Source organism: Nicotiana sylvestris, chromosome 2, assembly GCF_000393655.2.
Source record: "Nicotiana sylvestris chromosome 2, ASM39365v2, whole genome shotgun sequence".
Classification (NCBI taxonomy): Eukaryota; Viridiplantae; Streptophyta; class Magnoliopsida; order Solanales; family Solanaceae; genus Nicotiana; species Nicotiana sylvestris.
Window position 1 is genome coordinate 55,000,689 of NC_091058.1, and position 14,899 is coordinate 55,015,587.

Genomic DNA, 14,899 nt, shown 5'->3' on the forward strand with positions numbered 1-14,899 from the left:
TTTTTTCAGTAACACCGATGGCACCTGCTCTTTCGAAAGATAGTTACCTTTTACGGCTGTGACGTAGTGGATGATATGATCTTCTAGGTTGGTAGTACCGTCATATATCTTCAGGTACGGTGGAATTTTGAAGGTTTTTGGAATGGCATGGGGGGCTGCTTCCTCATTGTATGGTTGCTCGATGAATCGACCAACGTCCCGTTTTGGGAACAACTTTGGGGCACCTGGTATTTTGTCGACCCTTTCTTGGTGATCCTTCATCTGGTCACTGAGTGTCTTATTCTCATTTTCCATTTCCTCCATTTTCTTTAGAACGGCTGCGAGCGTATCATCACCTGTACCAACAGTAATGTGAGTGTTACCTGTGCGGGGATGTCTTGTTCGTCAGCGATCGTCGTGACATCTACGTATGCAATGTCTCTATCATCCCTTCGAGCGGGTTTATCAAGTATGTTGTTCAGAGTGCTTGTTAGACACTCTTACAGTAGTCTTCTTACTACCGGTGGTGCCTCTCTTGTTGCAGACGTGGAGGCTTCCTTCTCGTGCGAAGCAGTTATACTTTCGTGCGGGGGAGGTGAAATGTCTTCCCTGGGTGTGGTGTTTAGTGTCACGCTTTCGTTATCTTCCCTGTTGTCTTCGTTGATGGTGTTTAAGATGTTGGTTGTGACACCTGCTATTGCTTTTAGCCTTGCATCTCTTTTTCCTGCCATTGTTAGTTTGTGCAAAGCTAGGAAGAGGTGACTATCCCTTTCTAAGATCTAGATGAAACTGAAATCTAAACCAAAGATGTCCCCACAAACGACGCCAAATTGTTTGACCAAAACATGTCAAAACCTTTCTGATTAAAACAACTAATGATAATGACGAGGTCAATCTTAGTCAAGCACAATAAAATCTAGATCAAATGGTGGAAAGAGTAAGCAAGATGAACTATGTAATAAGTATGTTCAATTCGAATAAATGATCATAAATGTGAAGACTTAAATGCACAAGAGAATCCTAACAGGTGCAATCGGTGTAGGAGTGAACAAGTATGAGATGATTGAGGAATCTTAGGATCTTTCTTAGATGAACAAGACTGCTTTTGCATTCACTCTCAGATGATTCTTTTACAAAGTATTCTTGTCTTTTTTCTCCCGTCCCCCTCTTCTTTACTCACCCTTCCTATTTATAAGGGACAATCTCCCAAAAAACCCTAAAAAGTACAACATAGAGAATATTCGAAAAGCATATTCTTACTGTCTCCCACTAAATTTACACTGTCATGGACGTTATGCATCAACTGATCGCCCTCAGTCGTTACCTTTCACCACGACGGCCATCAGACGGGTTATCATGATAGCCTCGTTCCTTGTCCTACTCGATAATGGTCGTGGTTGCCAAATTTAGACCCATACAGTGACTTTATAATTTCATAAGAGTGATTTACGTTTTAGTATTAGAAGTGCTTTTGCAACACCCCATCCCTCGTTTTGAATAAGAGATGATGTCCACGCCATGGTACTTATTATAATAGCTTGTTTGGCCATGCTTCTAAAATCAACTTATTTCAAAAAGTATTTTTTTTAAAAAAGTGCTTTTCAAAAACATATTTTTGGTGGGAAGCAGATTGTCTAATTAATTTGAAAAATACTTTTGAGCGGCAATTGATGTTTGACCAAACTTTTAAAAAGTGCTTCTAAGTATATTTTTCTCAAAAATTATTTACCGTAAAACAGTACAGTTGAATTTGTTACGTGGTTTATAGATAAGAGAATTGATTTGATCCAAAAATGATAATGAAATAATATTAAAAGTAAGACTTAGCAGTTAGAATCAAGGGAAATGACAAGCTTGGCTCCGAAGGCAATTCCTCCAAGGATAGAGATAAGAACAATATAAAGAACAAATAATAAAGTTATTTTATTTGAGCTTGAGAATGAAATGTAGCATAAGTTTTGCCAAGGATTTCGTCGCTTTACAATGGCTATTGAAACTGCTATTTATAGCTATACCTAGGGAAACAAGATCTTAGGATCAAGCCCCTCTTAAATGACAATAAATGGGTCAATGGGCCATTGATGAATATGTAACGGCAGACTATGAATGCAAATATTCTTTGCAATGACTTCCCATTTAATGCTAGGGAATATTCTTCATTGATTGCCATCTGGTGACAAACATTCGATCCACTCCCGTTGATTGTGCTTCCTTCGGAGTCTATCTGATGCCAATTACAGCTGTTGTTCCCGGTACTGGCTATTACTCGATTTATCTTCTGCCTGTCTTCGGTTCCACGCGTCACGCTACCATTCGATCATTTAATATAAACCAACTTTATCCTATACAAAAAATACTTTTAAAAAAATACTTTTGGGGAGAAACTACTTTTTCTACTTTTCAAAAATTACTTCTACTTCTACTTAAAAGTATTTTTGTTCCGTCTGAAAGCGTGGTCAAATATCTTAACTGTGAAAAGAAATACTTTGGTAACAAAAAGAACACTTTTGGCCAAAAAAAGCACCACCAAACAAGCTATAAATGGTTAAAATTTACCTACACCGGCTGCTTACACTCAATTTAGTTAAATTAACCACACAAGACATACTAAGGTCTAGAGGCATAATTTAATAAAGTAAGAACCAAAAATTAAAAAAAAGAAGGGAAGTCAGTAGCGTAACAATTACAATAGTTAGGGCTGCCGTCACCGTCCATTCTTCTAGCGTTTTGGTATGTTCTAAAGCTATGGATCATTCTTTCTTCTGTTTTTTATTTCTTGATTGCAACTCCAAACCTACAACTTGGTTGGAATTTTTCGTGTTGAATGATTTGACACTAGTATTTTGAAACATTTGGAAAGATAAGCTTATCTTTTGAATTTTGATGGTAGAACGTAACTTACACATTCAAGAAAATCCTTGATTGCTTTTGTAGGCTAATAAAACTTTTGTAGGAAACTCTTGAATGCTTTGTTGGCTAAAATGGCCAATTACATAATCAAAGTTGCGCTCTAGACTTCCTTATATTGCTTGTCGAGTTTGTGAATGAAGATGTATTTTAAGCTTTTTGCCAGAAAAATTCCTCGATTTGAATGATTTCATCCTTCTAACTACTAGTTGCACACATCCTCATCTTACGAAAATCAAACATTGTTATATTCATATATATGATGTATGAGGAAAGAAATAAATAGAAGATTCGATATTCTAACATATTTCTGAAGTAGAAGGAAGGTGTAATAGCAAGATTACCCTGCATTTGAGATGGAATTGACATGATTTGTGTTTGCAAGAAGATGATTTTCTGTTGCCTCTCTACAGTTGAGGTGTTGTTGCAACAACAATGCTGCTTTCTAAGGCATTGTCATATGATAATAGATCCCACAATTTTTGATATTCTTATCATGAGCTTCTTTCACCATGCGAGGACTTCTTTTATCTGTCAAAAATCCATCTATATGAGTATTCATTTTTGGCAAGTGTCAATAGTATGGTCGTACTAAAAAGCTGCGACATTATGATTATTCTTTTTCGTCAAGCATTAAGGAACATTCACAACACCACAAAATATAGCTGGCGTAATCAATTTCTCATATTATTGATTGTAAAACGAAAAAATAGATAGCACCTAAATAGATAAATAGCAAACAATGATAAAGAATGTACTTTTAACACTTAATTTATAGGGAAGTTACTTCAACCATAGATGGAAAACAAGAAGATGCAATTGATAAATAGTCTAAATTATTCTCGGCCTTCATCCCCAATTATTCATGATCTTTTGTTCCATAAGCATACCCATTTAAAATATATATATTCAGCAAAAACATTCACTTGTTAAATTGAAAGGGTGTAAATTTTACATGCCGCAAACATTCACTTGTTAACATGGTCTTTTAAGATTTGCTCCTTTTTTTTTATTTAGGTTTCGTTAGTTTATCGTAATTTTTTTTTCTTTTTACTAAATCCTTTTTTATTAAATAAAATGAGGGTAATATAAGCAAAAAAGGCATAGATGCTAAAGATTTCTTCCGAAAGAGTTACTGGCCCACCACTGTTAATTAAATAACTGGGCACTTGTTAGCATCATTTACAGAAGCAGTGGGCAATTTTTCTGTGTGGTCATTGTGTCGAACACATCATGGGCGCCAAAATAAGCATATCATGTTCGTTTCCCCCCAGAATTAAGTAATTAGGACAGATGAAATGAAAATGCATATGAGGAAAGTATAGAAAGATTAAATAAAGAGGCTAAATAGTGTATTTCTTCCCTCATTTTGCCTTTGCTCTGAGTCTTAATGTTCATTCAAAGAATAGAGAGATTAGCAGAGAAAAGAGTAAACCAATAAGTTCAACAACGGTGAAGCAACACAATAAAAATAAAAAGTTAACAATATCAGATTTGAAGAAGAAATTTTGGATCAGAAGTTTCAAGAGAAATGCACCTTTTAGTTTTCGATCGAAGAGTTTTTTTTTTTTTGGTAAAAAGAAGAAAGTTACCAACTTCAGTGTATGAAATGAATCTCAAATTCAGATTACCGGTGCTGCAATTTTGATAGTATCATAAATGGATTTTCGACAGTTGGATCAACTCTTGATGAATTATAAAGCAAATACACAGAAGGGTACAATGCGAAGTTTATCAAAATTAGAAGTCAGGAATACATGAAAATTTCATGATAAAAGATGAGAAAATAACCTTTTCTCATGGAAGAGAGAAGAAAGAATCAATATGTGTATTTGATGTCTCTCCATGGTGGGCTTTTTCATTATCAATTTAGGGACTAAACAGCCGTAGAAAGAGACGGTGGTGTTTCTCAAGCGGTGTCAATATGTCATCATTTATTTTTTTCACGGTTGAAGTCAAGGAAAAAATGAGAAAAAATGTAGGAAAAGATAAATGCAAATCCTGCTCGCTAAGATTGCCACGTCACCGGGCTAATGGCCTTCAATTATATATATATATAGAGAGAGATTTCACCCGTCTTAATTATGCATATATATATATATAGAATATCAAATTTTCTCACACAAATTGTCTCTTAATTAAGTAGCAGAGTAATTAGCAGTAGTAATATAGAATATTCCATGATAAATCCAGTTTCACAAGAAAAAATTTGGAAGAAACCAAGAAAAGAAAAATATTCTAACATATAAACAAAGGTTACCAATCTTGTCGTCTTCTTGAGTCGAGGGTCTCCTGGAAACAGCATCTCTGCCCTCGGGGTAGGGGTAAGGTCTGCGTACACATTACCCTCCCCAAACCTCACTAGTGGGATTACACTGGGTCGTTGTTGTTGTATAAACAAAGGTTACTAACTCGAACATCTCTCTAATTTACAAAGATAAAAATTTACCCGCACCGGGTGTTTACATCTGACTAATAAATATTTACCACATGGCACTTTATTTAACTGCAACTATTAGTGATTAACTATCGTATATTTTGCACATTATATTAGACTCTTAAAAGAATTAACATCTAAAGGCAACTAAATAACGGCAATTTATTTCACGCGGGTTTGGTTATGTTTTCGTTCATTCTGTTATGCTCATGATATCTTGATGCATACTCAGTTATCCACATACTCTTGGAGTTTCCAGTAGTTAAAACTTTCCCTTGAAATATTAAATCTCATTAAAATCATGTGCCACTAAACTCTATCATTACCAGAATGAATATGAAATTACGGCCATTCTAAGATTAGTTGACTATGAATTTATCATCATATTCATTTATCATAGTTCTATTTCATTTTCAATACCCTAACGTCAATCTAGTTAAGATTATGATAAGTGATAGGCGGCCAATACTCCACTTGAATATAACAACCAGAAATTTGCAATAACGGTTTGATTTTGGTAAGATGAGAATGTGTGCAACTAGTAGTTAGAAGGATGAAATCATTCAAATCGAGGAATTTTTCTGGCGAAAAGCTTAAAATACATCTTCATTCACAAACTCGACATTGTTATATTAGTCTATTTATTTTAGCATGACTTAGTACTTTTAGATTATGTTTGTTTTTATTATGACTTTTTTAATTAGCAATATTTATATTATATAATTTTATTGTCTTTATTGTTGAATATTTTAGGATAATGCCATGACACATCTCATATTTTTTATTATTTTCTTGAAAATACTTTATATAGTTGTATCTTACTAGGATTAAAGAAGTATTTTGAGCATACGTTATATGTTTTGTTATACGAAGATTTTATCGAAAAAAAACCGAAAAAACCCGAGAAAAATCGAGATTGAAAAACCCGAGTTTTATTGGTTTGGTTTGGTCTTTAGATTTAATAACCCGAAAAAATTGGTTTGGTTTGGTAATTGTAAAATCCGAACTAACCCGACCCCTACTCTATCAATTTAATTTTTTCCATGCGGTAGTACTTATTGTCGAGTTTTTCCCCCATCGGATTTATTTGACAAGGAATAATGTGGTTCATGCTTTTTCATTTTTTTTTAAGTTAAGCCCCAAAACTGTAGTAATACTCATTTATGTTTCTTCCTGTATTATGTGCAGATATCTGATCAAGCATCTTAAACCAAACTTTTTAAAGTTCTTAAGTGCAACATTTATCATCAAGAACCAAACTATAAACTGAGAAACCTATTATTGTTGCACTCATGGTCTCTTGATAAATCTTTCAATGCTTATTTGAATGTGAACCAGGACTTGAAAGCTAATATATTCAACTCTATTTGTCAAGAACAATAGTGTAATGTGATTGTTGTAATTTTGCTGCTTGGACACAGTTAACATTTGAATCCCTCTAAAATTCCTTTCAAGTCAATTTAGTATTTGACTTTGTTAATTATTAACTACTTATTATTTTTCTTACATTTTTAGATTATACAGCTCAGATTTGATCTTTAAATAACTTGGCGTCATTTTATATGATTTTTTAGTAATTATAGCAGCTAACCTGCATTTAATTTCTTTATGATGAAAGATTATACTATGGAAGTCATCTGATATGTATCGAGATAATGCCAGCCTATTCTCTTCTACAATGGTTTTAAAGCCACCAGCAGATTTCCACAACTTAGCTTAATGTCTTAGTTGTGAATCAGATATCAGACATACTTTTTGTTAATGATAGCGAGGATGTATATGAAACGGCATATGATTTTGGAGACAATATGGAGGATTACCGTATTACCAGTAACTTATTAGGTAAAGATATTATGTGGTAGTATACCGATGACATAATATCTTTAACTCATTTAAATTTACTTTCATTATTCTCCTGTCTTATTTATGTGTCGAGGCATGTACCTATTGTTTTATATATGTAGACCATTTTATGTGCGTAGCTGATTTGGATATTTATAGTGGTAATATAAAGAATGACTCTGTATAGTTTATATAAAATCATATACTGTGAGAAATTTAGTTGAGTGAAGAAAAAGGAAAAAACGTACACGTAAATTTTCTTTTAATCAAATTCTTGGTGTGGCATTGAACACCATGATATTGAATGGGGCTTTGGCTACTAGATCCCAAGAAGAAGAAAAATTAACTAGAGTTGTGGCTGAGAAGTTATTTATATATACGTAAAAAATGGTCTTTTATTTTTGATATTCATCGATAATTTACAGCACGATAGATATTGCTACAATGTAAAATATATTAAATTGCCTAAAGGAAAATATATTTACCTTTTTTAACTTCATGTGTTGTTTTATTTTGTTCTTAAAATCCCTTATTTAGTTAAACTATATTGATTTATTTTGGAAGTGTGTTTATGACAAGAATTGCATATTTCTTAACACCTAACTTTTTAGTTCTCATTTTTTATGAGCAGATTCCTAGATATTGCTCAGAATGCATTAGCCATTAATTTTATTTTATTTTCCTTTCCCATGTCCACCTTTTGTTTTTTCTCTAGGAGTTCCTTGTGTGGATGATCTTTTATCAAAGTTGGATTCTCTTTTTCATGCAGGTGGTTGGACAATTGTCCTTATTGCTTGCTCAATCTCCCAAGCTACACAAATACTGATCTTACACTTGCTCACCGTGTTTATTGTAGTTGGTAAATATCTTAATTATGATATTTACTTGCTTTTGTTTGCCCTCTAATATACTATTTATATGCCTATCACCTCTGTTGAGTTCAAAATTGAGTAGTGTGCAGTTAATAGTAGTATTCACAATAAAACAGTCATATATTCTTCGACGGAGATATAATTTCTAAATTTTACTGTTGTAAATACATAAAAAGTTATGGTGACCATGAGTTTTTTCATTTTTTTTTATATTTTGTTGTTTATATGTGTATCATTTTCTCATTTTATGACTTATGATCTTTAACTATGTTTCTCTTCATAGTTTGAGCGTATAATCATAGTTACTTCATCAAATTACTTAGGTTTTTCTTTCAAGCGTTCTTCTTTTCTGATCTTCAGCTTAGGCTTTGTTTGTAGAGTGAAAATATATATGTACTCTCTGGCAATTAGGGGAATTGCATTTGCTTCGCTTCATCGGAACAACATATAATTTCATAAATTCTACTTACAGTCTTTAAAGTCAGAGGCGGATCCAGGATGTTTGAAGGATGGGTTCACTATTACTTTTTAAAAAAAAAATTAAACCAAAAAGTTGGTAAGAGATTTGATCCCCTGACCTTAGGTTATTGGAAATAAGAGACCAAAACCAGTGCACCACTTAGTCTCTTTTGACCATGGGTTCCATCAAGTATATATATCTATCTTTTCCAAATTATGTACATCATATCCATACTTTAACCCGAGGACCACGGGTTCACGTGAACCATGTTTCACATGGTAAATCCGCCTCTGTTTAGAGTTATAATTTGCTTCAATTTGATCAAGTAAAATTTATTCCCTTTGGTTGATTAAAATTTTATAATCTTTATTCAAAAAATTTATATTTTATACTGGAAAAATATTATAAGGTGTAATTACCTTATAAGAGAATAGACTCCCAGACGTTCACATGTGAAAATTTTACTTTTTTAAGTACTGTTTTGTTTCTCCTCCCTCCTATTTAAAGTCCTTTTTGTAAGAAGTTTTTTTTCCCTCTCTGATGCTTGCATTGTAATTTATGTTTATGTTCAGAATCTCATGATTCTATTCCTTATATTTGTGTTACTTAAATATTTAATCAAAAAAAAAATAAAAATTCTCATAGCATATATTATTAGCTTCTTTAATATTTTAATTCATGAGTTTCCACTACTAAGATTTTCCTCCTCCAATTTCTTCGCCCTTCTCTCTTTAGTGATTTTGTCGGTTCATTACTTTAATATTTTTCTGTTGTCTTTGAATTCCTTTTTAGGATGGTGGATAGCGGGATCGATCTCTCATTCGTGATACTTATCCGTTCAAAGTGTGAGGAAGATCGATGGAGTTGAATGCGACAACTCTAAGAAAGGATTTAGTACTTTAATATGTCCGTGATTGTTTTGAGTATTATTTAGCTTATGCAAACTCCTTTCGCTCTCCGTTGTATCTTTGTTGATTCGCAACTTTTGCCTTTGCATTATTCTTCTTATAATATAGCTAATGACCTGAAGATTTAGAAATTGCCTTTCCTCTATTCTGATCCATCTTCTATTAATAAATTTTCTTGGCGTCAAGTGTTTATCATTCGGAAAATCTACTCAAACCCTATGTTAGAAAAATGGTATAAGCATAACTTTGTATAGTTTTGTCATGTAAAATACCTCATTTGGCCATGTAAAGATACAGTGGCCAACTGCGAATAAGGCTGGATGTTAACCTCAATAAATAGTCATACTACAAAAAAAAAAAAAGGAAAATACGAAAAATAGTCCTTAGCTTATGAAATTTTTTGCTTTTAGAAATCGATAAAAGCTTAAGGGGTACGACAATAATACATGTATGGAATGGGAAAGCATGGAAGAAATAGAAAGAGAAATGAAAGAGGAGAAAGTTCAAAACTAACAAAGTATAACATCGGCATTATAGACAATAATTGTACTGTTAGGAGAAAAAGAATACTTATTGTTTATGCTCTCTTTTATGAATGCTTCAAAAGGAATACTGTTGTTATTTAATACATATGTTTGACATCTCCTATAAATTGACTAAAATTTTAACCTAGTTTCTTAAATAAATGTGGGACTTGGACCAAGTCAAATGATTAAGCGTTTACGAATAAAATGTTGGTTGTGGGACCGACCATAGAAATGATTAAGACAAGCAACGTTTGCTGGAATACAGCCTAGGAAAAAAGAATCCTCCAACGGCTCTAACATGCCATGCGGTCTGCGGTGCGGTGTCACCCAACAAATTAAATTGACCGTTTTGGGCCCCACGCATACTTTGAGATTTTCAAAAAAATATATAACCGTTGGAAAACCCCTCTTCGCTTCTCATCCCAAATACCTCGACAGAGCCATTGTGAGAATTGACAGAGAGCAGCTCATTCAAGTCCCTAAGGTGAATTTTAACTTCTCTCTTTCTTTTCCCTTAATTATCAGAAGTTTGCTAGTCATTTTTTCCTTTTCAATTTACAGTTTTTTCTCACTATTTGTTGTTGAATTTGCTGATTTGTTAAACGGATATGTTTACAGTAGGGAGTAGGAAATTATCATGTCACGTTTCAATTTTCTGCTTCTGAATGAAATCACAGGAGCTGCTTCTTTGTTTTTTAGAACAATTTGTAGTAAGAAAAATTTGTGACATTTTCTTTATCTTTTACAGTGGTTTAGAAGGTTGTTGACGAGATTCAGCTAGATTGTCATAAAAAATGCCATTTTCTACCATCATGAATAAGTTTTTGTTTTTTGTTGGGACTTTACAGAGGAGTATTTCCCACAAATTTCAACTACACCTTGTTAGAGATTCTTATGCTAGTAGGAGATATTGAGAACTTCTAGTATTTTTATTTTATAGCATTTAGCTTGAGATGGATTTAAATGGGGAACATGATTAGTCAGGATTTATATAGCCAATCCCAACTTGTTTGGGACCGAGACATAGTTGTTGTATTATGAGTACTTTTTTGGCTATTTTTAGGGCATTTGATTGGGGTCCCAAATTTTCTCACACTTTCTTTAATTTTCAGCTGTTTAGGAGGTGACTGCCAAGATCCAATACTTTGTGTTATTTATCAATCAAACATGACAGTAGAGGTACAATCTGAGGCAACTCAAGTAGCTGAGGTAGTTGTTCCAAAAGAAGAATTAGAGGCTAAGAAGATTGTTGAGGAGGTTGAGAATGAGAAAGTAAAAGAAGAAGAGGAGGAGGAGACCAAACCAAAGGCAATAGAGAAGAGCTCTTCTTATAGAGAAGAGAGCAACTTTCTCTCTGATCTCAAGGAGAATGAAAAGAAGGCTTTGAATGATCTCAAATCAAAACTCGAGGAGGCCATTCTTGGTAACACTCTCTTCAAAAAAGAAGAGAGTGCCACCAAAAAGTCTCCAGAGAAATCACCATCAGGTGAGGAGGAAGAAAAGAAAGATGATGAGAACAAGGTTGAGGAGAAAGTAGAAGAGGAAGAGACAAAGAATGAGGAAAATTGCGATACAAATGGCGAGAATAAAGAGGAGAAAGAGAGTGAGGAGGAGGGGGCTGATTTAGATGTTGATGGAGTGGATAAAGTGATCTCCATTTGGGGGGTACCACTATTGCCTAGCAAAGGGGATGAGAGAACCAATGTGGTTCTTTTGAAATTCTTGAGAGCAAGGGATTACAAAGTGAATGAATCTTTCGAAATGCTCAAAAAAACACTCCAATGGAGGAAGGATTTTAAGATCCAATCAATCTTGGATGAAGATTTAGGGTCAGATCTTGCTCCAACTGCTTACATGAGTGGAACTGATAACCAAGGCCACCCTATTTGTTACAACATTTTTGGAGTTTTGGATGATCAAGAGCTGTATAGCAAGACATTCGGGACGGAGGAGAAGCGTAAGCAGTTCTTGAGATGGAGAGTGCAGTTAATGGAGAAGGGTATTCAACAGCTTGATTTCAAGGCTGGAGGTGTCAGTTCACTGCTTCAGATTAATGATCTGAAGAACTCCCCTGGACCTTCCAAGAAAGAGGTCAGGGTTGCTACAAAACAGGCTGTTGATCTTCTTCAGGATAACTATCCTGAATTTGTTGCCAAAAATGTGAGTATTCTGTTTTATTTTCCTTGTTTTTACTTTCAGTTAGTGAGTTCTTAGAATAAAGTGCAAGCATATATAACTGTGAACTATGTTGGTCGGACTCTCTGAAATTATTGTTACGTGTCGGATCCTCCAAAAATAGTACATTAATATAGGTTGTGAAAATATAAATTGCTAATGAAAATATTACTATAAATCTTATGTGTATTGGTCTGACCATTTCACCTGTTTGTCTTCTTCAGATATTCATCAATGTTCCATTTTGGTATTATGCTTTCCAGTCATTGCTCTCTCCTTTCCTAACTCAAAGAACCAAAAGCAAATTTGTTTTTGCTCGTCCTGCCAAGGTCACTGAGACCTTGCTCAAGTAAGCTCCTTATTTCCAATTCTTTAAACTTCTAACGAGTTCAGTTTAAGTAGCACTTTTAGTCCCTGAATGCGAAAGTTTTATTTTTTAGTCCATTGGTTGCTACTGCTGAACTGTTTGGGTTGAGCAGGTACATTCCAATCCAAGAAATCCCAATTCAATATGGTGGACTCAAGAGGGAGAATGACTTTGAGTTTTCAGTCTCGGACTGTGAAGCTTCAGAAATGCTCCTTAAAGCTGGATCAACTGAAACCATTGAAATACCTGCAGCAGAGGTAACTTTGGGAATGAAATGTTGGTTATGTTGAGACTTTATCTTTCCCTTCTATATATGGTGATGCTGCATTTCTTTTGGCACTTAAATTTCTATTAAAATTATGTCAGGTGGGAAGTACATTTACCTGGGATGTTACCATTGTGGGCGGGGAAGTGAGCTATAAGGAAGAATTTGTGCCAGAGGATGAAAATTCTTACACAATTATAATTCAGAAGGAGAAGAAGTTGAGCTCGTCAATTCGCAACACATTCAAGAACAATGAAGCGGGAAAGATTGTGCTGACAATTAAGAACACTTCTAGCAAGAAGAAAAAGGCGTTTTACCGACACAAGATCAAGAAATCAGCAATTTAAGATCACAAATATCTGTTTTGAGTGAAGATGAAGATAGAGTTTTATTTCAGTTTTTTTTTTTCCAGCAGTATAACTTTTTTTGTGGTTCATATCTTATTATTCTTTTGGCCCAATATTCATATTGTATATGTTGATTTATTCATTTTTCTCCCTATAAGGAACATGATCTCTGGATTTTTTAACCCATCTTTTTTATTGGTGTTGAGTTGGGATGGTCCACTGATGCTTACCCTCACCTCTTTTATCAATTGGTGCAATTTTCAGAAAAGATGCATATCCTAAATTACAATGTCTATGAACTATTGAATCAACAAAATTATAATAATCATCCGTTCTATTATTACTATTTAAAGAGTTATATTTTTCTGTTTGTGGGTGACAAGAAGTAAAATACAAGACTTGGTTCCATACCATGACCATATAAATCTTAAAGTATATACAAATCGACCAAAAACGCTTAAAGACTCGGCCAAAATTAAAATCACTAGCATACAAATTTTATGTGACCAAAACCTTCCAACTTAGCATTTAACACATCAATCAAGGCATTAATATTTCATAAATAGAGATCGGCAATCACATTATCTTTTCCTGGTGTGTGTAGCGGATAAACGTACGGAATTGGTTTTATGAGCATGCCTTTTGTTCAGCTTATACAGGCTTTCATGATAAACTATCCTTGTTAGTTTGGGTCTTGGGTCGCTTTATGTGGGCTGGCTTGACTGTCATGACATGAGAAATGCAAATAAATGAAAATGTAGCCAAGGGAGCTCGAAGCTGAGAGGAGAAGTACATGAATAACTAACACTGAATCAACGGTCGTGATTGATTTTTATAATATGCTTCAAGGGCTCAGATGTTGCCAGCTGGACGAGTTTGTTATAAAGCTCAACAAACTAGTTGAGCAGGGTGATTTTTGAACCAACGGGAATTTTTCCAATTCTCTCACTCTTCTCTTCATCTCTTTCTCTTCCTTTCTCTTGTAATTCTGCTTTTACAGATCTATAACCCAGCTATGAGATTCTGATTAGCTTAGTTTCTTTAGTTCTTTTTCATTTCGCTTAGTAGTTTGTAATCGCCGTTGTTTCAATTTCAATATAAACAGAAAATTGTCCCAAAATTTGAGTGAATTTCTTAATTAATCAATTGAGATCCTGACATTTGGTATCAGAGCCATCGAGCCTACAACCTGTGGATTAAACGATGGTGGATGGTACGAGGATGCAAACTATGGATGCCAAGATTACTTAACACGAGGAGGTGCTAGCTGGGTTAACTGCCGGGCAACAGAACTTACAGCAGACAAAAATGGGCGTTCAAGAAACCTTGGAATTGATATTGGACAAACTAAATGGAGGAGAGTTGCTTCCTCTTCCCGTGCAGGAGGCTAGGCCAAATAGACAAGCTGGATTTTCAGTCCCACCTCCTAAATGGGAATTGCCTAGTTTTGAAGGCAAGGAACCCAAGGTATGGCTTCCAAAATGCGATCGATATTTTAATTTGTATAAGACTGCTGAGAATTCTAAAGTTGAAGCTGTTGCTCTTTATTATTTGAATGGCTTAGCCGAAGTGTGGTTTAATTCCTTAACTGTGATCAAAGGGGTTGTGATTTGGGAGTGATTTAAGGCGGAATTGTGTCTTAGGTTTGGTGAGACTTTGATGGAGGATGTTATAGAAGAGTTTAATAAACTCCAACAGAAAGGGTCAGTTGAGGAGTTTCTGGGAAAATTTGAGGAACTCAAGGCCCATATGGGCCGTCAAGGCCTCTGACATACTGTACATAATAAACCTGTATCTACAAAGCCTCTAAGAT

The 14,899-nt window shown here is 34.4% G+C and overlaps 1 protein-coding gene and 1 long non-coding RNA gene across 2 annotated transcripts; one reads left to right on the plus strand and one right to left on the minus strand.

Moving 5' to 3' along the window:
• Positions 1-1,931: 1,931 nt before the first annotated feature.
• Positions 1,932-5,339, minus strand: LOC104219498 (uncharacterized). Its single transcript, XR_011404996.1, has 3 exons — positions 5,147-5,339; positions 3,231-3,417; positions 1,932-2,321 (listed from the first exon to the last, which is right to left on the minus strand). It is a non-coding gene; the product is annotated as an uncharacterized lncRNA (long non-coding RNA).
• A 4,974-nt stretch (positions 5,340-10,313) lies between these two features.
• LOC104219499 (patellin-4) lies at positions 10,314-13,270 on the plus strand. The gene is made up of 5 exons (XM_009770194.2): positions 10,314-10,416; positions 11,045-12,092; positions 12,332-12,456; positions 12,587-12,731; positions 12,841-13,270. Exons 2-5 carry the CDS (start codon positions 11,100-11,102, stop codon positions 13,084-13,086), a joined length of 1,509 nt encoding a protein of 502 aa, XP_009768496.1. The 5' UTR covers positions 10,314-10,416; positions 11,045-11,099; the 3' UTR covers positions 13,087-13,270.
• Positions 13,271-14,899: the final 1,629 nt, after the last annotated feature.